At 41.9% G+C, this 26,359-nt stretch overlaps 2 protein-coding genes across 11 annotated transcripts in view; one reads left to right on the top strand and one right to left on the bottom strand.

Moving 5' to 3' along the window:
* Positions 1–26,359, bottom strand: part of lrba (LPS responsive beige-like anchor protein) — a 165,948-nt gene that overhangs the window by 48,161 nt on the left and 91,428 nt on the right. For 6 of the 10 annotated variants that reach the window (XM_058641137.1, XM_058641128.1, XM_058641130.1 and 3 more), the window contains 4 exons: positions 24,093–24,217; positions 23,753–23,767; positions 19,463–19,606; positions 17,777–17,913 (listed from right to left, as the gene is read on the bottom strand). In XM_058641137.1, the coding sequence (XP_058497120.1) occupies positions 17,777–17,913; positions 19,463–19,606; positions 23,753–23,767; positions 24,093–24,217 (421 nt within the window). The remainder of the gene's footprint in view (positions 1–17,776; positions 17,914–19,462; positions 19,607–23,752; positions 23,768–24,092; positions 24,218–26,359) is intronic. The other 4 variants (XM_058641135.1, XM_058641134.1, XM_058641133.1 and 1 more) reach the window with 1 other exon arrangement.
* mab21l2 (mab-21-like 2) lies at positions 14,835–16,790 on the top strand. The gene has a single exon (XM_058641138.1). It carries the CDS (start codon positions 15,295–15,297, stop codon positions 16,372–16,374), a length of 1,080 nt encoding a protein of 359 aa, XP_058497121.1. The 5' UTR covers positions 14,835–15,294; the 3' UTR covers positions 16,375–16,790.

A 26,359-nucleotide genomic window follows, 5' to 3' on the forward strand; every position in this document is an offset into this window, starting at 1 on the left:
CTGGAATGAGTGAAGGGAAATGTTTAGTTCACTAAAAGATAATCCATATTACAGCACATGGGCAAAGATACAGATCAGAAAATTGTACTAAATATATATATTAAATGGCTTTAATGAACATAAATGTCCTGATACAATAAAATAATCCTTCATTAATCCCACAATAGGGAAGTGAAAAATAAACATGCATTTCCAGATTATACGCTTTATACTTTACACAGAATGGGTTTAATATTTCCAGTGTTAACCAGGATTACACAAGGATAAGCATATTCTATATACTAAACTTATTTCCATGGATGTAACTGCCACAAGGGTCAAACAATATTATGTTTGCTAACCTCAGATTTAAAAATGCTTGGATGAACTGAGCTTAATCTGTCCCTGTGGAGAGTGCGGTGGCTGTCTGAGTACCTTGTTCTGACGGCTGTGACAGTGCCCGACAGCCTCCGACGCTTGGCTCGGCCCCTGTGATTTGTTCTCCTAATCCAGGCGTTTTGATTTGCCGCTAACCTATTTAGCACTGCTTTGTTAACGAGGCATTTGTTTCCCTGTCTGCTTTTAACTTTCAAAGGTGTCTGCTGACAGGGGGCATGAGGGGACACGGTGCAAAGGTAAGAGGGACAACTCGAGGTTGTCGGGGCACAGGATAGAGTATGGGTTATTCATCAGAAATATTCAAATGTGGGGTAGTAACCTATAGGCTTAGTGTTAAGTTAAAGGAGCTCATTAAAAGCAGGGGACAGCAGAGGGGAGCAGCTGAGGCCTTTAGCTGGGGACAGCCTCTCCCTCGCCACGTCTCTGAGGAATAAAAATCTGCCTGCATCACAGACTCACTTCAAAGTCTCTGGAGTTCAATTAAATGTGGATTAGTGGCTTGGAGAAGCTGCTTGTGGCTGAATCCACCAGACTCCCATCTTCCTTAACAGGAGCCGGAGACGACTGTACCAGTCACCTTCAGAGCGCAGCAGACCCCAGCACACAGGCAGCAATAAACACTACTGTTTTCAGCACCAAGGAAAGAATTCTTCTATAGAAACCACTATATTTATAATATACTTAATTAAATCATGCATAAAAATGTCAATTATTAATAACTCCTTCAGTTTCAATAGGGTTCTACGGTTCTAAGAGACTTTCCTGTAGGAAATATTTAAGATTTTGAGAAATGTGCTCTCTTTTTGAGACTTTGAGGAGGTTGATTTCACTTTCATGGCCGTGCAGTAAATATGAAGACACCAGAACAACTTTGGAAACAGGAAAAAACTGAGTTCATATGAGTGAGCTTTAGATGTGTTGTAGTTCAGCTCTGTGCAGAGCCAGACTAGCAGTTACTCTGTGTACAGTCTTAAAGCTAATAGTCAAGAGGTTACATCATACCTGGCATACTAATTTATATAATTTAAACACACTTTTAATCCAAAATGTTGCCTTTTCCCTTAAAGTTCAAAGTGAATTTGACAAAATGCTTTTTGTCTCGGTAACAATTCAAATCCAAAAGGTTCCAAGTAAAGACATCTTTAAAATTAAAATCCACTGTAATATTTCACATTTTATTATAGAATCTTCTACAGTCAGCCTCAGCTGAACACATTCTTATCAAATTTGATCTTTTATTTGTTTTAAAACAAGAGCCTCTCTCCTGAAACTCCTGTCTTCAGGTGTATCTGAAGCGACTTCTTGGTGAGTAACCATTCACTTCCAAACGGGAAGCGGGAGACACATTTCATTCCCACGAGTACACTCGTAGAACTGGCGATGGATGTCAAAAAGATGCCCAGGGTTGAAATGATAAAGTTGCAGTCCCTCGATTCCACAGATAGATATGACACGAGCAGAGGGAGCCAGATATTATATTACTCCTGAACCAATGAATCTCCTGGAAACGCTGTAAATAGAGCTCTCTGATCCCGGAATCACCGTCCCTATCGGCAACGCCCTTTTCCCTTTGCAGATGAAATAGCTGTGTGGGTGACAAGGAGCGTGACAAGCTTTGGTGCTGTAACGCTCTAGCTGTTCTGACCATGTCTGGACAAATTACAGTGGTGTAGGGGTTATTGTCTGGGCCGCAGTTATGGCTGCTTTGGCTTCCTTTTGTGATTAATAGAAATGGTGGAAGTGGATGAGTCAGGCTACACAAGTATAAGGCATTTATATATATATATATATATATATATATATATATATATATATATGAAGCCACTAATATACCAAGAGGTTTTTACTAAAATTACAGTTTTATTGAGGTTTCATTTCAAGTGGAACGATATCCATGGACTCAGATCGAGTGCGTTCCTGAGATTCATTTCAAAGCGTCACGCGAGAGGACACAGCCCAACAGAAAACAAAGGAACCGCTCTTGATTGCGATGCTTTTTTTTTTCTTCCATCCTCTCTATCGCGTCCGCCTCCTCTTTCAACCTGTTCGTTTCTGAAGCACTGTCGTTTGTCTCTGTCAGACGCCCAAAAGACTGCAGAATGAAGAGGGACACATGAGAGAGAGAGGGACGGGGCCACGGCGGCTACGGTGTGTAACCACACACATTTACACGTGCACACACAAAAAATGTCATTGCTGAATCTTGCAGACAGTCCACTGCCAATAAACCCTCTCTCTCCCTCTCTGTCTCCCCCTTCCTTGTTTCCTTTGCAGTGTCCCTCGTCTACCAAAACCCCTTCAGAAACACGGGTAAAGTCAAGCGTGGTGACAGATGAGATTTAATTGATACTGCACTTAATTAGGGAAGAGTTAGAGGAGCAACAGACCAACTATCAGCAGTGAGGTTCTAGATTGATGAGGCTCTCAACTGCCTTCTCTGGCAGGCTGAGAGTGTGTGTCGCGTGTGTGTTTGTGCTGATAGGACAGAAGCCACCGTGTCAGTTACCCAAAAAAAAAAAAGTGAATCATAAAAATTCCTTTTGAGCATCAATTCCCCTTTTAAACAACAACAAACGTTTCAAACTGTACATAAACCACGCGAGATAAGTGGTGTACGCATAATTGCTTCCTCAGTGTAATGTGCTCTGCATCCTTGAAGGAAAATGAGGTGATTGAAGTTCAATTTGTTGCCTGTTATTAAGTATTTCCGCATGGCTGCCTCAGTTAAAGGATAATGGATGAGGGATTTATTATTACCTTTTGGTCAAATGAAGTGGTGTGGGAGATAAGGTGATGAAATTAATGAGCGGGAGGAAGAGTGGTGATCCATCAACATCAAAATAGAGACGAGGGACAAGCACTATTGGGAGAACTTGATAGAATTCATAAAAAATAAAAAATAAATAAAAACCTGTGGACATATCAGCATGGAGAGTTAATGCCTTTCATAAACCACCCACTTGACTCAACACCCAACTCTGCAAGTCACAAAATGATGTGCTCATGGACCACGGCGCTCGTAGATTCCTTCATTTTATGAATTAAATGAGAAACACAATTTCAGCAGGTTGAGACACCAACTGCACTATTACTACTTTTTAAAAGCTCATCTGGTAAAATTCACAAAAATACTACAGCTCTCCTATAATCCACCCCCCCCCCCCCCCACACACACACACACACACTCCTCCCCATCAACATCCTCTGTTCCACCCCAGTAAACGAGGCCTTGTCACACCCCATCAGTAAATGAGTTCATCGGACTAACGAGCAAGCAAAGGGCCTCGCCACACTAACAAGGGTCTGTTGGCTGCCTGCGCCTCTGGACCAATCAGGACCCTCATCACCACTGACACAAAGCCTTCCCGAGCCCTCTGGAGCCAATTAAGACAAATTTTGATTTTGAGATTGAGTGATAGCTGGAAAAAAAAAAAGATAGCGAAAAGGAGCAGGAAGAACTGAGGACACTGTAGCTATACTGGAAACAACAACAAATGCACTGCCACGTTTCCTGTGCTGCAACACCTCGACACAAGAATGCAGTTCTATCCACAGAGCACGGGGAGGGTGTTAAGAGAGAGTAAAGCAGGTAATTCAAGAGGAAAACCCTCCCTCCCCCCTCCCTCATCACAAGAACTTGGAGTCACATGACCACCACATGACTGTGCTTTCACAGTCCAGCTCTGCAGGACTGTAGTTGATGCAAGTGGACATGTGCATGAATGTTGAACTGAGACCAATCAAATATTTTGGGGAATTGATTTTTGTGCCCCAAGTTAGGAAAGATTAATAATTCATGTCTATTCCTGGGAAACTCTACTATGTGCCAATATGATTGTGAGAACATGACTTTAAATCAAGTGCCCTACCCAATGTATTCATAGTTTTGTTTGGATTACATAAACAGGTTGGTGATCTAGTCCTGTTTCCAGGTTATTGCTAAATCACGTGGTTTCAGGCTGAAGCTACATGATGAACAAATGCAGCAATAATACAATAGTGATGATGATTGAAATTATATATATTATATACATATGTATATATATATATATATATATATATATATATATATATATATATAATTATTAAGTCTTTAATTCTACTACAAACTTTGATATGTATGTATTGAATGGAAGTCAAGTTTTACCTCAGATTTCCGATTATGTTTTTTATAATTAAATAACTGTTGTGTTATTTTATGCCCATAAATCAATTTGTTGATTTGAGGTTTTTTATCTTCATAACCTTTTTGATCATATCAGCCAGTGCTACCCTCAAATGTAACGCACACTAATGCGTGAATAGCTAAATAAACATGTGTTATCCATTAAATTAAAGGAGATAAATGCTAATAGAGGAGTGGACGCACATGCTTCAACATAAGTAGTCAAGATCATTCATGTCTACTTATACCGAGAGGAAACAATCGTCCTTTACTCGTGTAACTAATTCAAGATGTAATCACTGGCCACAGGTAAAGCTCTATTTGCCTCGAGGGAAATAAAACAAACTACAAGGTCAGAAAAAATAAACACAACTAAGAAGCTGCGCTGGAGTGTGAGAGAATTAAAGCAAAATAAACAAGCCCAGCTTGCAGCAAGCGGAAGGTTATGAAGCCTAAAGGCTCAAAGCATTCAGCCCAAGCGTCACCCAGTAAGAGTTAGCACTCCCTGAAGAAAGTCTCCTTTGAAAGGATCTGTGGGGCCACTTAGTCTGAATTTAGCCTAATAAGGATTAAACCCCTTTCTAACCCTATTCAATGTTTGCTAACTGGTTAGCCTTTTTTCCTTCCCTTTCCAGCTTAGCCTTTTTGAAGCGGGAACAAAAAAAGGTCTTGTGTGGATTTAAGGAAATGCTGCAGTGGTTTTGGGGGTTAATTGGCAGAGAAGTGAAGACTTGGGTGCATTAACTCATTAGACATTCAGGCCCTGGGCATTAGCTATCACTCTTAAATCCTTACACAGGGCCCAAGACATAATAAGATACTTAAGTGGTCATGGAACACTAATAAATAAACATGGAAAAGAATACAACTAAAACTCACGTCAGTAATATCATAATAAAAAAAGTTGTATGCTTCTTAACTCCTAAGGCTAGGGGATATAAAATGGCTCCAACTGTTTCTTTTTTTTTTTTTTCTTTTTAAATATTCACGGTCAGTGTTTGCTATTTATTTGCCATCACAGCTTGTGGCTGAAGCCACAAAAGGGCAGAGTCAGTGCCTCAAATGTGATGAGGAGGAACAAAGGAGGGATAAGGAGACATAAATGAGGGGGAGAGGGCTGAGAAATAAGGCAGACAACCTCAAATTGAGAAGATCCTCTCTTATGTCCATGAAAACCATAGGGCATGCCTAAAACCTCATTAAAATTAAGTTTGAATCTTGCTGGTGGGCGTGGTTTATTAATGACACCAATGCCACATTATTAGACCAAGTTCTTTGTATATTCAGATATACCACATATGAAATGCATGCAGAGCACAGCACACAGCAGCAGTGTGATATAAGGCCTTGGTGGTATAGAGCTGCACCTGTTGAGAATGGACTGAAAGAGCTTATAGGCATTCCCTGATTTGTCAAGCTCATCAGTAAACACTTGCACATCAGGAAGAAAAAGAAAAAAAGTGAATAGGTGTATATGCTTTTCACCAATGTTTCCAAAATCAAAGAGACATGCCAGAGCTACCCCAGAGGTACGGGGAGCTGTTTAAGACTCAATGCTATTGGCCGTTCACTCCCTATAAGCTTTCACGGCAAACATCAGACAGGTTAAGATTGCTGACCGACTCCTATCGCATTCTCCCCGCTCGCCTTCATTCTCCTATTTTGCTATTTAGTGATGGATAGGCTTTTTTGGGGTCGGTGCGAGGCTTCGCCGAAGTAAATTCTTTTCTAATCCGGCTATTGTCACCGGCTTAAGTGGGTGTGGGGTGAAAAGTATACCCCACTTGGGGAATTCGAGGTTGGTTGTGCAGAGCAAAAGAAGGGGGAGAGAAAAGGACTTAAAAAAGTAAAGGCAGTGGAGAGCTGAGACTTGAAGCCGACTCAAATGGAGCTACAGGTTTATCAATGACAAGAATTTGGAGAGTTGCATTTGTGTTGGAGTTCATTGAATTTGTGAGCATCTTGAGTGGTTTGGAGGCAGGGAAATTATGATTCAATTAAGATACAAATTACAATAAGTACAAAATCCACTTGTAATAAATGAGTAGAAGATGGTTGGATGGGTGGATGGATGTTATGTTTAAGCTTGTTTAGCCCTATGTCAGCTGGGACTGGTACCAGCAGTCCTGTGACCCACATGTGGAGGATAAAGCGGTGGAAAACGGATGGAAGTGTCAACAACCTAATGCTGAAACTATTCATTGATTACTAAATCAATTGGTTGCTATTCTGATTGGTTTGATTGTTATTGAGTGAGTAGTTTCTGGTTCCTTTATGTTTAAATATGACACAGAAGCAAGTGAAGCGAGATGTAAAAAACACTTTTGAGACATCAGATCATTAAGTTATTTCAAGAAAACACAAAGCCCACATTATTTATCTTCTGCAATCCTGAGGGAAACGCTATATATGGCTATGTTTACCGGCTAATCTCGAACTCTGTGTGTCTACACTTAAGTGCTGGGCAGGTCGCCTACAGAAACAGATCTCTTTGCTTTGCTGAAAACCGCTATGTGCTGTGGCTGGAAGGGATGCTGCTGACAGCAGTGAGACTGAATGAAAACAGTTAAGTTACAAGGCACAAAACCAAAACTGATCTAAATGTTGATGACATGCTCTGGAGCCAAGGAAAGTGCACTTTTTAAATCCTAATCTGGGTGTTGGTCAAGAGTCGCCTTATTAGAAGCTTTATAATTAGAACGCCTTCAGATAGAATAAAAAATATTGATGGAGTTCAGACATTTTACAATTTCATTTAACTTGGCCTATGCATTTTTTTATTATCCATATTAAATATGACTGTGGTTGCTGGAGGGAAACTAATCTCACTTGAGCCATTAAACAAATGGAAATGAAAATCTATGGTGCAAGAAAGGAATGTGCATCATGTTGTTTTTTTATTTTCCTGAGATGTTAACATGATGGATAACTAATGGCTTGAAGAGCTCAGAACAAAACAAAACCTATTCATCATCTGATTTAATTTAAAGTATTAATAATAATAATCTATGTTTCTTTCTTTGTATTCATACTGCGTTTCTTATGCCACAGTCTTTCTACTGCAGGGCAGGAGGAAAGCTGTGCCGTGCTGATGACTGCTACAAGCGAGTGTTGGATGAGTACCTAATCTGCAGAATGTCCCCATGGATGTGCCATTTCAACCAGACTGGATGGGTCATTAACCATAATGACAATGGAGGCACCTGAATTCAGCAAAGTAACATTCTGCTCTCCAGCACAGGAGATGTCTTTACAGAGCATCAGTGCTCTAATACAGCCAGTTAGCATTAATCCTAATGCATTGCTGGAATAAGTAGCTATAAATAATATTGTCATTTTCCCCATTGTATTCGTGAAAAACTGGAAATACAGATATGCGCTCAAATTCTATGACATGCAGATCTTGTTTTATCACCCGAATTGCAGCACAGGCCTTTCTGACAAAACACGCCGGCATTTACAATTCCAATTTCCAATACGCCGCCCGGACATCGATCTTTCAATTGCAGTGGAGTCTGTCTCTGACCTCAGCTGAATAACAGAGGCCTGTGTGAACAGCAGGTACACAGGTGCTGATTGTAATATCAGTAGCCTACCAGGCAGACTGGCATCCATAAACAGGCCTATCCATCAGGCTGGTGTGTTGCATTTGACACGTGTGTCAGAGGAAGACGGAGGGAATAAATGATGGAGAGAGGGGATCAATCAAAGCGAGGGAGGGGAGGCACCTGCCCCCTGACTGGCCCAGTCAAGCCCAGAGATGGAGCATGATGGAGGAGCTAGGCTCAGGTGCAACGAGGGGAGGGGCAGCTCTTTGTCTGGAGGTGCTTGGTTAAGTGTGATCCAGGTCTCAACCACGGCGGTCTGTGGTTTTGTTGAGGTCCAAAGTCAGGTCACAAACAGACGGCTAGAGAGAGGGGGCCGAGAATGTTTATGTGTGTGTGTGTGTGTGTGTGTGTAAGAGAAGAAGATCCTTTAGAAGGGAGACATTGAGGCAATAAGCTGTCCTCAACCTGCCCGATGTAATACGATAGAGTCGATATGATCAAATGTTAACATGGTAATTCCTTCCACAGTAACCAGCATGTAAGCATGGAAACGTGTTCTAATCCCACCTTAAGAACACAAAGTATGCCCAGTTAAGACTGACTTTTTTTTTTTTTTGCCTGAAAATGGCCATAATTTATTCTTCTGAATGTTCTATAAAGTAGAATATACGGGCTGTAAATAAACACAGTCTGTATCTTAGCTCATCCAAAGCTTTGAAGCCCATCATTAACAAGTCTTCGTTCATGACTCTTCACCCACATCTGGACAGAAGACTGCTGACCTCATCCCTACAGCATGAGTTCATCATCGCCGATATTACCTTAATATAACAACCATAAACGTGGTGGAGACTGAAAGAGGACGAGAGACACAGGAGAAAGGAGAGCAAAAAGAGTAACAAGACTTTACTGCTCTACTGGGAAACAGAAATACACTTCAGGAAGCTTTAAACATTTATTTGGCTTTATCTCCTCTAATTGGCTTAAATCATTCCTAATTGTTTGCACATGTCTTCGCAGCGCGCTGCTCCAAAGGTACGGACGGAGACTTGACGTGAGCGCTGAGGCAAAGCTCGAGGAGCAGCTTGATAGTAATTGTGTGTGCCGTGAGGGAATGCTTCAGATTAAACCGAGACTGGATGACGAGGACGCGGGAAATAATGGCAGTGATGCTAACAAGTCTGTCTCTGGTAAGGAAGCATTCCGTGTCCTCTCGGTGCTATAATTACTGTACCTGGAAAGCAGGGAGCGACCGACAGTGAATGAGTGAAGGAAAGAAGAGAAAGAAGAGAAAGAAGGTCATCCCAACCCATCGCTCTGCTCGCTGTTGTTGTAGTGTGGCTGAGCGATTTATTGACCATCTCAGGATGCACTCTGTCAGAGCACAGGCAATGGATGGTGGGATGGCACGAAGGGGAGACGGAGGCAGGGAACTGGGGAGGGAAGAAGGCCAATATGAATGAGTGAGAGTGAGGGAATCTGTTTCCTTGGGCTCATTGATAATGACATACCTGCTTGTGCTGTCCATCGGTCCTACAGCACACACTACTTAGGCTCTAACTGGAAAATCAATAGGCTCCTCTCTCAGAGACCTCTCGCTGCCATGGCTCTTTGTGATTGGCAGCTGCAGTCGAAGGTCGTCCCTGGTGACCATGAGAGTTAGGCGGAGCGAGCACGCGGGGGGGGGGGGGTTGATGGAGGGGTGCAGCCCCAGCAGTTTGACACTTTAGGCAGAGATTAACCATACGAGACTGCACGCTACAGCAGCAGGGTTGTTTTCTATGACTGACTGACCATCCGGTTGTCCAGTGCAGCCAACCCCAGGTAGCGTCACCACCCCCCTAATTAGAGTTACCAATGTCTTCTCAGTAGGGGGGTTCTTATCATTGCATAGTCAGTGTCACAGGTGGGACACTGACCTTTAAGAGAAATGTACTAGAATTCATTCCAGTTCACTTTTTTTTTCTTGCTTCATCTTTGACTGAAACTTTTTTGGAAACAGTTTGGATATTCACAAGAGTTTAGAGTTAAACAACAGAGCAAGTGACCACTGGACAGTCAGCCAAATGTTGGACCTTTGCATTGGCTATAGCTCTTGCAAAATGATTTGGCATGAATAGTTTCTATTACATCATTAGTGAGTGTGACTCGTCTCTGTGACTCGCACCGAACAAACAAACAGGGTCTGTTTGACAGTGCAACATTTGTACTTTAACAAAACATTGCAGTGTATATATATACAGTTTTCCAAGGATTTAGTACTTTGTTTAGATTTTTTGCTGCAGTTTTCGCACCGATGTCACTTATTTTCATTTGAGGATATTTTGAGACTTTCCATCAAACCTTCACTCCATCGTGTCCACATACCTTAAAAATAGGAGATTATCAACTCTTACATGATTTCAGTAGCTCCTACTCAAACCACACTTAGAATTACTGTTTGTTATTACAGCACAGGGCTGATCTATAATACGCTCGGAATGCAACAGGGATCTAAGGGAGGGATACGGATATCATCCAATCAGGTTTGTGTGGATATTTCCGTTAACCAATCTGCTCAAAGTAGAGTGAATTTCACTTCCTCATTCATGTAATATTAGTAGTCTCCAGGAGTGGCTCTGCAACGATAACTCCACATGCAATATTGATGGCTTGTGCCGAAACACGGAGTGTTCGCCTAAACACACACAGGCAGACGCACATCTGCTCTGTGACTTCATCTCTTCTTCTATATGCTGAACAGATGCAGGGGCCTGCCAGGCAATTAGTTGCCTGCTATGATTTTCTTTGAGTCCTCTATGGACGCAGCAGCTGGGTCCATCCGGGGTTTGGGAGACAGCAAGAAAACGTGTGAACAAGAGCATCAAAAAGGTACTCTCTCGGTTCACATGTGTGCTGATGTTGGCCTGGGTGCACATGTGCATGACAGTGTGGGCTGGGAGGCGGCGGGCCACTTTTCCAGCAGCTATCATGTTTCAAGAGAAAAGGAAGAGGGGGAGAAACAGCACTACCAAGCAATGCCAAGCCCTGACATCCCCCCCCCCACCCTTTCCTTATCACTCACTTAGAAGTGCAATGCACAGTAACTGGAACACGTATGTGGACTCTGCTTCCAAACCAGACTGACAAAAAGAAATTCAATTCTAATGCCAGGATTTACTGTGATCCTTCTGTTCTCTACTATTCTTCAAATATGTTTACCAGACTGATTAGAGTCTGAGAGGTTGGTCTGCCAATCGTACAACTACGTTACAGAAATAGTACCGTGCCAGTGCTGAGCCACTGAGCCACCGAGCCACCTGGGTGCAGCTGTGGCCTAATCTGGGAGGAAAGGAAACAGAAACAACAAATACGACAGAGACAGCGGGAAGGAAAGAAAGAAAGAAAGAAAGAAAGAAAAGGAGGACAGAGGAAGAAGAGAGCAAAAATGAGAAGCAATGAGGTTACTCATCAGCTGGCAGAGATTTGCAACAGGCATGGACACTGTTTTGTGCTCATGAGAGGATCACTGTGAAGTCGTCACACAGGCGCAGATCAAAGAGCTCTCTGACAGGCTCCTGATCTTTCCTCCAGTAAAATACAAACCAGATAATTCTGAATGTTTTCAGGACATGAGGGGCACACAGTAGAACAATGGATGAATAAGTGAGTGAGCGACTCATCTGGTATCGCCCATGGATATATGCAGCGCGCAAGACGTAAGACACTGGACAAAAACAAAAGCGGAAACAGAGATGACAAAGCTATAAAAGCTTAAAAACTAGGCTGTCAAAGGCATTTCTGGCTGTTGACAGTTTTGTGCCATAAGACAGAAAGGGGCAGTTCACCACGTATGTACACAAACACATTTACACAAAGTAACGGCTCATATTTTTGAAGCAAGGCCGCCCTTTACATATCAACGGCAAAAATAAACCGTTTCATTAAATTCAATCAACTGTATCCAATTTTACAATGCGGTAAAAAAACAAAAATCCATAGAAACATCTGGTCTTATTGTAATGGCTTTATAAAAGCCTGACATTTTTGTTATCATTTATTTTTATTAAGTTTCAGTAAGAATGTCCTTCATAATATTTGGACACTTGCTCTCCACGTAGTGTCGATTAATCTCTCTGGAAGCTCCGAGCGTGATAATAAGCAGTCGCCCTGAATTCATCAGCCAGACGTTTTCTCCGTTTCTATCTTTCTCTAAATTCCATAGCTGTACTATTGCGACGATCACTTTACCGGAATATGATACACGGGGAAGGAATGTCAGATCTCAGTTTATCGTTCCTTTTTCAATCTCATTATAAATCAAGTTTGCCAAGTCAACTGTTGCTCCTCTTGCCACAGTTTTTCCAAGTAAGAATTTCCAAATGGACATTGTGTGTTCATTTAGCGGCTTCAGCATCAAATTCAGATGTCAGAGACAAACCAACAAATGTAACTCAGTAATGTTTCCCCCTCCAATGTTTTTTTTTCTTGGTGGGAACAAGTTAATTTGACACTAAACATCTCTACTGTGATCAAAGTGGATTTCACTGTTTTAAGTGGGTGGACGACTCCTGCTGAGCTGTAATTAGTGACAAGTGTGTACAACGTTTCACCATGAATCACGGATTATTAGAATATATGTTCTTTGTTGCTACTCTTCATTAACAAATATGCTGTATGATTTGAATTAAAGCAGTGTGTGCTCACATTTGAGAGGATCTCAAATGCCAAGACGCTCACCTCCACATCACCACACCGAAATAATCCATTCTACAAATGTAATCATGATTTACTTCACACTCCCTGAAGCCTCATTCCCACTTGTGTACAAGGCCATTTGATGACGTCCAGAGGGATGTGGCAACTTCAGGAGGCAGAGAGGCTCATTAGTCTTTGCCTTTTCTGATACGTTTGTAGCTTATTTAAGAGTCTGCTGCATATTTGGCGGCTTCATATCAGTAAAGAAGGACTTTCTGGAAACCATTAACCTGCTGTGACATTTTAGAACAAGTGTCACAAGGTTTTAATACGAGCATTGTCTTGTTTTTAAAGTATTTTTTTTTATTTCAACAAAACATTAAGAGTGACCCATTTGTGTATGTACAGTACATTAATGCCCGCAGCAGAGAAAATGTCACAATTCCAGTCTCGTCTCTGAGCGACATTTATATTAAATAAAGTTTTTAAAACTCAACATTGATGGATTATAATTTCAAACAATTAATGTGAATTATTTGCTGGAAAAATAATTGGACTAGATTTAACAACAGCACTTGATTTACTGTAATTGCTATTTTAAGTGGAGGTTTTATTTAAAATTTAAAAACAGCAGAATTTGAATGTCGCAAAAAGATGCGCAGTTCAGTCAATTTCACAGGCTAATAAACCGTGACCTCATTAACTACAGAGGGGCGCGTGTGATGGGTCTGCAAAGTTAACGAGCTGAGACAATAATTCAAAAATACACAGCAAATATTTCACAGATTTCACTACGGGAGTTTTTATTATTATTATTATTATTATTATTTTGTCATTTTCCAGAATACACTGATGTGTGAAAGTGAGTCAGGGAGAAACTCCATCGTGAAGTCTGCGTGACGAGCAGACTTCACTGAGACTGAGACCTCCGCGTCAATTATTCACCACGGACAAGATTCCCGGCGATAAAGCCACGGGCAAATTCACGCGCGCGTGTGACTGTCTGACTGAGAGAGTGAGTGTGTGTGTGTGTGTGTGTGTGTGTGAGTGAAGCCGAGGACAAACGTCTCGTGTCACTTCTTAGATTAAATACAAAATATCGGCTGTAACAATCCCGAGAGAGTGACCGTTAACTCTTCTCTAAATTGGTGAGTTTTAACGTGTCGTGATCACGTGGATAAATGGGTGAAAGTGTCAGATTATCCTCGCTGCAGGTGCACTCAAAGAATGTGCTGCTTTTATTTAAATAAACCGTAAATGTATTTTTATTTTATTTTATTTTATGGGAAAACAGAATTATTCCATGAACGTGATAAAAGAGAACAAAGTGACGTTAAAGGGAGAGCGAATCATTCAGAGATCATTTACTTTATTTAACGTTTAATTCAATTAATTAATAATGTGAGAAATTGGCCACGTGGTGTTCAAGGTCTTTCTATATCTGTAAATCATATTTAAAAAAACATTTTCTGGAGTAAAGTTAACACATCTCACGGAACTTTTATAAGAAAAGGAACAAGACGTGTTGAGTAAATAAAAGCTGCTGTCAAAGAAAAAAAAAATAATATTTACTGTCCCCTTCCATTTAAATACATTGAGACACATTCACTCGTTAAAATGAGAGAAATAAAAAAAGGACTTATCTGCAAGAAACAAGCAGGACTACAGTTAGACTGCCACTCACTTTGTCTACAATCTTTATCCCCAGAACGCAGCTGGCGCAGTATGTGCGCAAAGAGCAGCACTTTGCGTTGAAAGAGAAAGAGAAAGAGAAAAAAGAAACAGCTTTGGTTTAAGCTTTTAAGAGAAGTGAACGCTGCCAATTGCCCGCATAAACCAAAGAGGGTTTGCGTTTCCCTGTGCGGACCTGCGGGAGCAGCGGACAGCTCCGTGCGCGCAGACGCTGCGGGTGCGAGACTGGAGAGATCCTGCAGAAGCGCCGTCCGCCTCTGGCTGCGCTGATTGGCTGCGCGCACTGACAGCTCTGCACATGATTGCAGGAAGAGAAGCCCGACCCCCTTTCACTCTTCCTAGAGGAACCATTCATAAACTACACACAAGTCCAGCTCACAGCTGAGTGTGGACGACAGTGAGCGGGGCCACAGAGCACAGACAGAGAGAGAGAGAGAGAGAGAACACGAGTGGGGAAGAGATGAGTGCTCACAGATGCTCTTATAGCCTTTAGCGTCTGCAGCTGCAGGGACACGGATGATGATGATGATGATGATGATGATATCCCCACAACCTGAATATGAATCTGCCTAACTGTGCTGGAAGTGCTCACATGGACTGATATTTAGCAGGCAGTTGCGTTGCATCACTACCCGTTTCCTCCTCCTCACACTGACGTCCATCCGCTCCATAAGCAAAAAAAAAAGAAAAGAAAAGAGAAAAAAAAAAAAGAAAAACTTTGATTACACTTTTTTTCCTGCACGGGGAAGCATTTGCCTCTGGCTTAACCGGTAAGCATTGGATCCGTCAACTTACTGCGACTCTCCGGTGTACAGCCCGGACCTCTGCCCGAACATGATCGCGACGCAGGCAAAGCTGGTTTACCAGCTCAACAAATACTACAACGAGAGGTGCCAGGCGCGCAAAGCGGCCATTGCGAAGACCATACGAGAGGTTTGTAAAGTGGTGTCGGATGTCCTGAAGGAGGTGGAGGTGCAGGAGCCGCGCTTCATCAGCTCCCTCAGCGAGATAGACGCGCGCTATGAGGGGATGGAGGTCATCTCGCCCAACGAGTTCGAGGTGGTGTTGTACCTCAACCAAATGGGGGTGTTCAACTTCGTGGACGACGGCTCCTTGCCGGGCTGCGCGGTGCTGAAGCTGAGCGACGGCCGGAAGAGGAGCATGTCGCTGTGGGTCGAGTTCATCACCGCCTCGGGTTACCTATCAGCCCGAAAAATCCGCTCCAGGTTTCAGACTCTGGTGGCGCAGGCCGTGGATAAATGCAGCTACCGCGAGGTGGTTAAGATGGTAGCGGACACCAGTGAGGTCAAACTGCGGATCAGAGAGAGGTACGTGGTGCAGATCACCCCCGCCTTCAAGTGCACTGGGATTTGGCCTAGGAGTGCAGCGCAGTGGCCCATGCCCCACATCCCCTGGCCCGGTCCTAACCGGGTAGCAGAGGTCAAAGCCGAGGGGTTTAACCTGCTCTCCAAAGAGTGCTACTCGTTAACGGGGAAGCAGAGCTCCGCGGAGAGCGACGCGTGGGTGCTGCAGTTCAGCGAGGCCGAGAACAGGCTGCTGATGGGCGGCTGCAGGAAGAAGTGTTTGTCCGTGCTGAAGACGCTGCGGGACCGACACCTGGAGCTGCCGGGCCAGCCGCTCCACAACTACCACATGAAGTCGCTGCTGCTGTACGAGTGCGAGAAACACCCGAGAGAGACCGACTGGGACGAGTCCTGCCTCGGAGACCGACTGAACGGCATCCTGCTGCAGCTCATATCCTGCCTGCAGTGCCGCAGATGTCCCCACTACTTCTTGCCAAACTTGGACTTGTTTCAGGGAAGACCTCACTCGGCCCTGGAGGCTGCTGCGAAGCAGACGTGGAGACTAGCGAGAGAAATCCTGACCAATGCGAAAAGTTTGGACAAATTATAAAAGTCATTGTTGAGACAGAGCCGAAGAGACATTTTGGGATAAAAAAACAACAACAACAAACTTCAGAGAAGGACAAATAAGACTCTCCAAGCAATGTGAAGAAGAAGAAGAAGAAAAAATAGTCAACAAGAAAAAATAATAATAATAACAAACAAAACCATCCACAACCCCCCCCTTTTGGAGCAATTGCCAGAGAGAAAGTGAAGGTACATTTTCAGATCAATGTCTTTTAGTTGTCTTCTTTAAATGTTTTCACAAAGTGAAGAAACTTTTATTTAAATATATGCACAAAAAACCGTGAGCAGTGGATGAAGAAAATGTAGCGTGCCAAGTTCAATTTTTTTCATTATGTGACTTTAAAAAAAAAAGGAAAACAGAAAAGAAATGTTAATAAAATGTTGCAAATTAACTTACAACTTGGCCTCGTGTGTTGACGTGTTTTGACAGCTGAGGTGACAGGCACAACATGTTGCACTCTTATATTTGTTTGTTATTGAGCGGGGTTACATTTAAAAAATAATACATGTAGCATGCAGGCAAAAGATGGAAAAGAAAGAGGAAAAAAAACAAAACACTTTTCCAAAATTTCAGGAAGGAATGTGCACCGCCGACTTTAAGCCATATGTTATTTTTACAGTGCGTCACAGGCTCTAAAGGATTTTGGAGTGAATGTAAATCAACGCAGTCATGTTAATATATAGGCCTGGAAGCAACTCTGCAAGGCCTGCAGCTAAACCGATGCCTTAATCTGATTAATGCTTTTCAAATGACATAATAACACTCACTACATATATACAGCGAGTCATGGTTAACTTCATTCTAATAAATGATGATGGGGAGAAAAAAAATTAATTCTCAATGTTAAAGGGAATATATCATTTAAAAAGCATAGCGTGTAACTGCAGCAACCAACTGTTGGTCAACATGAAGTTTAGATTTATTAAGGAGAGTCATTTTAATATTTGGGATCTATAATTAAATTGCATCAGATTAAAAAAGAAAAAATAACCAACGATATTAAAATTAACTCATCAACTATTTTAGTATTATATTAGAAATATATTTTGTTAATTTCGTTATTGGTGATGTTGAATTAATTTGAGCAAATATTAATTTAGGAAATAAAGAAAATGCTGCTATAAACACATTTGATTCATATTATGAATATTGTTTTTTACATCGTGTCTAAATGACTTTTCGTCCATCCGAATCCAAATAGTCTAACTTTAACAACAGGCTGACACGACATGACATCATTAGCTGTCAGGACACACTGATGATACTTTGAATGCTCGACAGCATTTCCCAGCAGCACAGTGGGCTGAAACATGAGCGCGGGCTTCTCTGTTTAAAATGACCGTATAAAAGGGATCGAGACGAACTCGATTTTCGAGTCTCTTACCTTCGGATCGATGGCCTTGAAGCCCGGCTCGTCCTCGTCCACCTCGAAGTAGAGCTCGGACGCGGTGATGGACAGAGTTCCTTTCACCACAACAGCCGGAGCCACCAGCTGCGCGCCGGTGCTCAGGTTTACTGGGCCTGCAGGACGGACACACAGGAGCCGGTCACTACATGACATTCATATGAGGAAAAATGAAGAAAAATAAAATAAAAAAGAGTCGAGTTAAAATGAAATAAAATAACGTCTGAAAGCACACTGCTCTTCTGTCGGGGGGAGAGGCAGTTAGAAGATGGACGCGCGAAATATCACCAAACTTTATGCGTATTTTTTAATTGTTGGTCATTTTCTTACTCTTTTTCGGCACTATCATGATATGCACGTATTATGAATTATTTTATACGTGTTCTAAAATAATTCGGCTATGAAATGAATCAATTACTTCAACATACAAACCGCCTTAGTGGATGTGTGAGTGTGTGTGTCTATATAACACGCTAGAATACAAAATAAAGATTGCAAAACAAAAACTTAAAGACACCGTTGTAAAACAAAAACAAAAAAAATCGACAGTCCATCAGAATCAATTGATTGCGGGCTGCAGGACGAGGCTCTGTTTAATCTTTCATCAATCTTAATTAATGCCAGTATATGACAATGAGGCTGCGGCTCATGGGAGCTGTGGGTGGAAGCTCTGCCCGGATCAGGCTTTGTGTTTGCAGATGTTCGCCGAGCAGAGAGGAGGCTCCGAGCCCGGGGTTTTGATTTCCCTGCAGGCCACTGCGCTCTCCTTCAAACCCATGGAATAAAAACAGGGTTATATACATATATATATTCATGCCTCGCGCTTCCACTGAGCCCCCTCGAGTAGTGACATGTTATCCGTGGGTTGAAATAACACGTTTTTGTTCCGTTCACTCAAAAGACATTCGATTAGTCTTCACCTGAAGAGGAGACAGCTGCTTAGGAGGAGAAGCTCAACATCTCCAGACAACCTCCACTCAATTCCCACAGTACACACACACACACATATACACACGCGCGCCACTTTATTAGACAGGATTCAACGCTCAGTCCACGTTGCATCATTTTAATAGCGCCATGAGCCTCATTAATGCGCATTGGTCTGCTCAGCGCTGTCACTGCACAACACAAAAAAAATATATAAATGCGGATTAAACTGCAATCCGATTAACGCACCATGCAACATTGAATTAGGATTATTTAAAGTGAAAAAGGGACAACAAAGGATTGAAAACAATCTCGGTTTGGATGAAATTGAATGTGATTTAATGTTGTGTTGTTGATGAGGCTCCTGCAGGAGCTTCTATGGTTCCCACATAATGCAGCGTTTCTTTTTAATGTGATTGTGAGCATGTATCCTGGGATAAACTCTGCTACTGTGGGATAAAAATGTTTATAGAGTTGCTACTCAGGCCTGTGTACATGTTTGTGGAGCAGACCTGCAGCAGCTGAGAGGGGGAAACTTTGGCCGGTGCTGTGACACATTGTATAGAAAGTGGCAGCAAAAACAAGATAAATGCAGAATATTCTAGAGGATGATATTCAAACCACGAGAGCAAAACTATTGAATTAACAGTGTTCTTACTGTATCTGAGCTGCAGGGTAAAAGCAGTGCAGTCAGATGTGGAGGGGGTGGTAAAGACTGAGGAGGAGCTGCTTTCTTACCTGTTAAATTCTCCAGGTCCTTCTCGTCCAAACTGGACAGAGTGTCATCATCCACGTCAAGTGATGTCTCACTCTCCGAGTTCTGATTTCCCAGAGCATGACTCCTGATGGACTGCTTGCCTTTGAGAATATCTTCCTCGGATGCTACAGGGGAGGAAAAGGGGGCTTTTTTAAAAAAAAAACAACAACTTTAATCTCCGACACGTTTCCATCCATAAAACTACTATATCTATAAAAATAAGATAAGACTTCAGATTTAATTTTTCACTAGAATCAATCACAGACACAGACATTTTTCTGTTAAAAAAAACAGCAACTTAATGTGGAAACAGGAAAACAACAAAATGAATCAGTCACTGAGGAATTAAACAAAAATGTTTTTTTTCCCCCCAAACGCTGCAGTGAAAACTGCAAAAACCCCAACACAAAATCTGAGTCCAAGCTATATTTTTGTTTGAACTCTTTACACACAAACCACCATGTAAATAAGCTTGTGTGATTAATTTCACAATATTTTTGTTGCCGTCTTTTCAAGGCAGGTGAAGATAAAGCAGGTGTGGGCTTTCGTGGGTTGACTCTCAAATATACAAACTGATCTAATGCGTGTGGTGATTAACCTCCGTCTATTATGTAACGACAGTGAGGCTCACCTCAGTGCATTTTCAACCCCGCACTTACAACAAAACACTGACCTAATCCTCACTCTGAACGCCTTTCGTCCTTTTGACATACATCTAAACAAACACACTTCTCACACAGAGCTCATCCTAACCCATTTAACGTAAATGGGGGGTCACACACACACACTCCCACTGCCCATTTTGATTTCAACTGAACATGACTTGAGGTTCCAAATGGATTATTTAAGAAAAATGGGAATCTGCAAACATTTACAGAACTCTGCATTCCCCAGTGAGAGCATGGGAAGCATCCATGCACGCAGACACAAGTCCACAATACAAAAGACTGTAGCTGACAAGTCGCTGTGAACACACTGAGCTTTTCACTCCCCCTGTGTGTGTGTGTGTGTGTGTGTGTGTGTGTGTGTGTGTGTGTGTGTGTGCGTTCTAATCCAGCATACAGGTAAAAAGCAGCAGTTTTAATCTGGCGAGTCGCTGAACCCATTTTTTTTTTTTTTTTTTTTATACAATGACCTGAGTGGAGATCAATTGTACTTCCTTAAAAATGCACAGCTGCATCATGTGGCTGTATACTTTGAAACTGCAACTTTAAAAAAAAAAGAAAAGAAAGAAAGAAAAGCCAGGCTTAAAAAATCTCTTGTCATGGAAAATATGCAGCTTGCTGATATTTAGAATGGTCTTCCTGTAATTAAGCCTCCCTGGAGAATTTCTTTAGTTAGCAGCAGTGAAATTACTACCAGCTCCCCTAATACATACCACATGTCATTGTATTCACACCAAGCAAGTGGACAGGGGGACTTGTCAGATGAGCCTTAAAAACAGAGATGCAGCTCACCTTCTTTTCTTTTTTTTCTTTTCTTGGTATTTAACTGCAAACATGCTCAGAGATTCTCACCTCAACACGGATAAAACCAACATACAGTAACAAGAGTGGTGCCAACACACCATGTGATGCAGCGGGACCTCGTGACTGGAGCTGGTCCCAAACTCTTTATTACCCTCAAACGTGGGTTATTAATAGCTCTTCAGTAATAATAAAGGCACAGTGACTGCAACCCGAAATCATGACGGGTCAGCAAACTGTTTGGCTGAGTCTGTTAACGCCGCAAGAAAAACTAGTTTGACCCGAGTCACCAGCAATAGATAACATAACATAACATAACATAACATAACATAACATAACATAACATAACATAACACTCTCTTCCTGCTCCCAATGTAGATACTGTTTATTTATTTCTTCTTTTAACGTGACAATCCTGACATTATTGTGATGTGTGTACCTGTATTTGTTAACTCTGTAAACACTGACCTTGTCAGGACCAGTCATCAGGACCTAAATCTGGTTCTAATGAGGCAGAACCTCATTTCTGAGGAGCTAGTTAAGTTCAGGGCCAAGATGGGAATTGTACTTAGGTTAACATTAGGTTTAGGCAGCAACTGGTTATGGTTAAGTTAGGGATAATGCTTTGTTTAGGCCGTCCAATGCAGTATCTTGCACGCATAAACCTGGGTGTGTGTGTGTGTGTTGAACATGCAACTGTGAGACTGTAAAATCGCGGAATTAACCAATATAAAATAAGATTATTATAAATAATACTAAATGTACTTATACACTCTGACAACTGTGATTATATTTCTAAATTTCAGAGTGTCATTTAAATTAAAGTATCATTTAAAAAAAAAAAGAAAGAAATGTCACAATGTTGAACAATCACTGCTAAGAAAGAAAAAATAATAATTCTCGCCCGGCACTTCAACCTCATCACTCATCACACTGGGAGCAGAAATGTGTATAAATCCCAACAGGTTCCACTTTTTTCCAAGACCCCATTTCCCCGACTGAGAGGTTCAACTACCTGCTTATACAACTCAAGGCATGCATGGTTACAGCAATTAAATTGTCAAAATTAACAAATTTGTTTTTAACGGGAGCATAGCCAGAAGTGCGGTCATGAGGCGAGTATTGATTACCAGAACAGAGACATTAGTCTTCAGGTATTTACTCTGCCACCTCTGGTACACGCGCCCCGGACCAGACAGAATCAATCCCCAGAAAAGATGGTTCTTTCCAGCCATAAATACAAAACAGCCTACTCAAGCCTACTGGCAGCCCCTCGCTCCTGTGAAAATCATCTTGGCACAGTATGAATGATAACGGTTGTCCATATCCTTGATGCAGAAATGCACATTTTTATTCACGCATCAAGGAAGCGCCAAAAAAATTCAAATTTGGAATATTTTCCTCCACAGCTTATGATTCTATGGCCGTGCGTGAGAGTGTTCCAATTATGCCACAAGTAGCTCGAAAATTAGACTAAATTCCGGCTTGATCTCATGCTAAATATTTTCTTAGGGAGTAAGAGTGCATTTTCCCCTCTGCATCTGATGAATATAATTACAGCCAGATCTGACCTTTGTGCTCCGTTTGAAAACTCAGCCCTGTATTCTCATCTTGAGCTGCACTTCCGTAACAAATGTCGGGTCGACTAAAACAAGACTAAAGGTTACATCAGAAAATGGATGCCGTCAGGCTTCAATGTCAGAGAGTTATTTTAATGATATATTCCCATATTTCAGCCAGGCAGTATACTCTCTTGAGGTACAGCATACCCTGGCCACAACTGGCTGCTGGCTATTTTTACACAGACTTGACTTTGAAACCAAATGTTGTTTTCAGGAATTTGTCCTTTTTTTCTCCTTCTTCCCCCAGTGAAGAATATAAGATGAAAATGTTTTGAATAAAATTGAATACCAGACCAAATACCTGGGTAACTAACTCGCACACTCGCTTCAACACATACTCGAAAAGCGTTTGTGACAGGGAAATATGTGATACGTCTGTTCCCTGTCATGATCTCACTGAAGGGAAAACAAGGAGGAATAGTGCTGGAAACGGAGTGAAAGACCCAGAGAACAGCGACCAGCTGGACTGTGGTCTCAGCCTGTGGCAGCGATGGCTGCACGCTGCAGTGACCAGGCAGATCACGAGATCCTCGACGCTTATTGCGCTCAAATCACATTCTTATTGACTGCTGTCACACACGCCGTTTGTCTGAGGGAACCGTGCCACTCATTAAACGGGACTTTTTGCATTGGACACATATTTGGTGCAGAAAACGGTTGTTTATTCGAGAGAGTAAACCTCAGAAGTGTCGGATCCGTGTGTGTGTGTGTGTGTGTGTGTGTGCTGGATCTTTGCAGCACTGAGGAATTGTGTTCACTCCAGGAGAGAAACGTGACTCTGTGTGTTAGTGCAGGGACATGTGTCGTTTAGATATTGTGGTTTTAAGTGACTGCTGGGAGTTTGGAGTCCTTCTCAGACGAGGATTATTGAGAATCTGCACCTGTCTTTATGGAGAAGTTGACGGACTTGAGGGAGAAAGATCATTTCCAGTGGAATAAGTGATCCATGGTATTTTAACATTATTAGCATTATATTTATGGAGGTGTTTTTTGTAAACGTAATATTTGACCTGAAGGACCAGTACAACTTCTTACTAACAATATACTTGAATTAAATCATACTGATACTAAAATAATACTTTTCATTTTGACAAAAAGGGGCTTTCTATTTTATTTTCAAAATGGTCCCACAGTGGAACGTAAAAAAGAAGAAGCAACATTGTAGCATGTGAAAGTTACTTACCACTGATATCAGCCACTGCGATGCAATAAGGAAAAAAACAGCCATTTAGTGAAAAAACTGAATTCCTTATTCAAGACGGCTATCATTCAGATCATTACTGCAGCCTGGCGTACAGAGGGGGGGTGTGGGGTGGGAGAGGGGGGCAGGGTATAAAATGACAAATTTAAATGAGGCTTTTTTTTTTTTTTTACCCCTTTCTCGTCATATAGTAAATCTTTTATTGCAACACCAGGACTAATTTTTATTGCCCTGTACCTGGTGTTACCGCCAAGCGAGTGAGAAAGGGAGGAGTGCAAGCAGCAGACAGGGGGGACGAGTGGACACATGGACGTGGACTGACCGTGTTCGGCCGCGGCTTTGAGCGTCGCCTCTGAGTGAGCGGATCCAAAGGGGTTCCTGATGAAACGGCGTCGCCGCCTTAAATCGTCCTCCCAGTAGTCCAGGCGCCAGAACTCCCTCGGCCGGCTGCAACGAGACAGAAGTAGCACATGTGTTAGCAATTACCAGCCAGCATGGTATACCAGCCCAGCATTAGCACTCGGCCCGAGCAAGCAAGCATGCATAAAGCCAGCATTGTGTTTGGGATTTTTTGTTTTTTCAACCCTTAGAGAATCACATCTCAAAACACATTCATTTATTCACACGTTTCACTCAGAAAGTCATCGTATCGCTGTCCTTGACACGGACAGTGTTTCCTCAAAGGCTAAGGTGTTGCCTCAGTTTTTCATTTTCCTCGAGCACCAAGTGCCATCACACAAGAATGAGCAAACAACAGCGTTGTGATCATTTTCCACACACTTTCTGAGGCACGTGCTTCCATTCTAGGCTCATTTCAAGCCCAGCAGGACACCTCCTGTCAGGACCCGGGGCTAGCAGGATAAGAAGAAAGCCATTAAAACACAGAAGAGGGAGTAGATAGCATTACCAATATTAATCACTGTCTATAGCCTCCATTTTTCTTACCAATTTACAGCTCCTTTTACCAGGCCGGGTCGCTAAATCATTCTGTTCCAAAGAAAAAGAGTGTTAAAGTCTCTAACACAGTGATATGTGCCCTATATACTGTGTGCCTGACTATAATTTCATATTTTGTTTGTGATTTAATTTAAATATAATCTTTAATTCAAATATGTGGCATTACCAAAACAAGGAAAATATGCTGTATGTAATATTACTTTAAAAAAATGTCGTCTTCGACAGTTTTAAAAACCTGCTACTTTGTCACAGTGTCAAAATCACACCATGTGCTAATGATTAACAACTCAGGTGGGGAGAGAGAAACAACATGTACTTGGATCCTGAGTGAGACCAAATCCTGGCAGCTGGACTCCAGTCAAATAGTTATTTTACTTCAAATAAATGTTCTCAAGAGGAAAACTAAGAAATAGGAGAAAATCCTAGTCTACGCCTGTCCCGTGTTTGTGCTAAAGCTGGGCTCAGCTGTAATCTTTAAACTCTGCAACAGTTTACGACGCTTGGTGAAGGAAAAAAAAAAAAAAAGTAAACGTCTTTAATTCCTCTGTGCCGGGAGAAAAAGAAAAAAAGGGCTTCATGTCCTCAGGTACAACCCCAAAAACATCTCGTCAACAACTGATGTCTGTGTATGTGAGGATTTGAAAGCAAACAAAGAAAACTTTTGTCAAAAAAAACAAAACTAAAATGAATAGTAGCTTCAGTGATTCAAACTCAAAACTTTAAAAATCCTGCCTGGATTCATATGTGGATACTGTGAAGGTGTCCAGGAAGACGCGGTTTATGATTTCAGTGGCATAAGCTCCGACAAGAGAACCCCAGCATTCTTTATGTGCTCAGCTCTTGAACGCTGCTCTGGCTGGGGGCCTTCTCACAAATCTTCAGCTCAACACCAATGATCACACACAGGGGGCTCCAGAAGGAAAAGGTGCTTTACGCAGGCGATTAAAAACTATTTTGGAGCCGCTCTTTTTAGCACCGTGCGCGCGCTCTGCCAAATGAAAACCAACGCTTTATTTGGTACATTTGGATCAGGAGTGGAAATGCACAGTGGGCATCTGGACTTGCTTTAGCCACGATAACCATGTTTCACCTCTCATCCTCATTCATTCATCCAGATTCAGTGGAGGCAACCTGGATTTAAATCATAAACGCTAAATAAATGAATAAACAGTCTAAGTGACCGTTACTGCTCATATCTCACTGGCCAAAGTTGAACACAATTCATTTAGAACTGGCACAAAACACAAATACTATGCTGCGCCACATCAGCTGGGCAATAACTCAATATCATTATGACAAAGGGTTCAATAAATACAAATATGTACGATGTAGTATGCAACACACACTTTGAGACGCAATGTTTGTGTCACAAATGTTTGTCGTTTTCTGTGCACAAAGAATTTTAAAACCGTAATTAAACAGTTTCTTCAACTTTACTCGGGAGCAACACTCAATCTTCAGCTATATAACATTTTATTGCAATAATAATATTGATAATCTGAATTTTAATTATTATTATTTTTAATGACCCAGCTCCAAACTACACTACAGTATTGTATGTGTATTGTTTGCGGTATTTTGAGAGAGAATGTTTGTACTTTTATTTGTTACCTCTGCAGGACCTTTTCTGCC

Source organism: Solea solea, chromosome 10, assembly GCF_958295425.1.
Source record: "Solea solea chromosome 10, fSolSol10.1, whole genome shotgun sequence".
NCBI classification, from domain to species: domain Eukaryota; kingdom Metazoa; phylum Chordata; class Actinopteri; order Pleuronectiformes; family Soleidae; genus Solea; species Solea solea.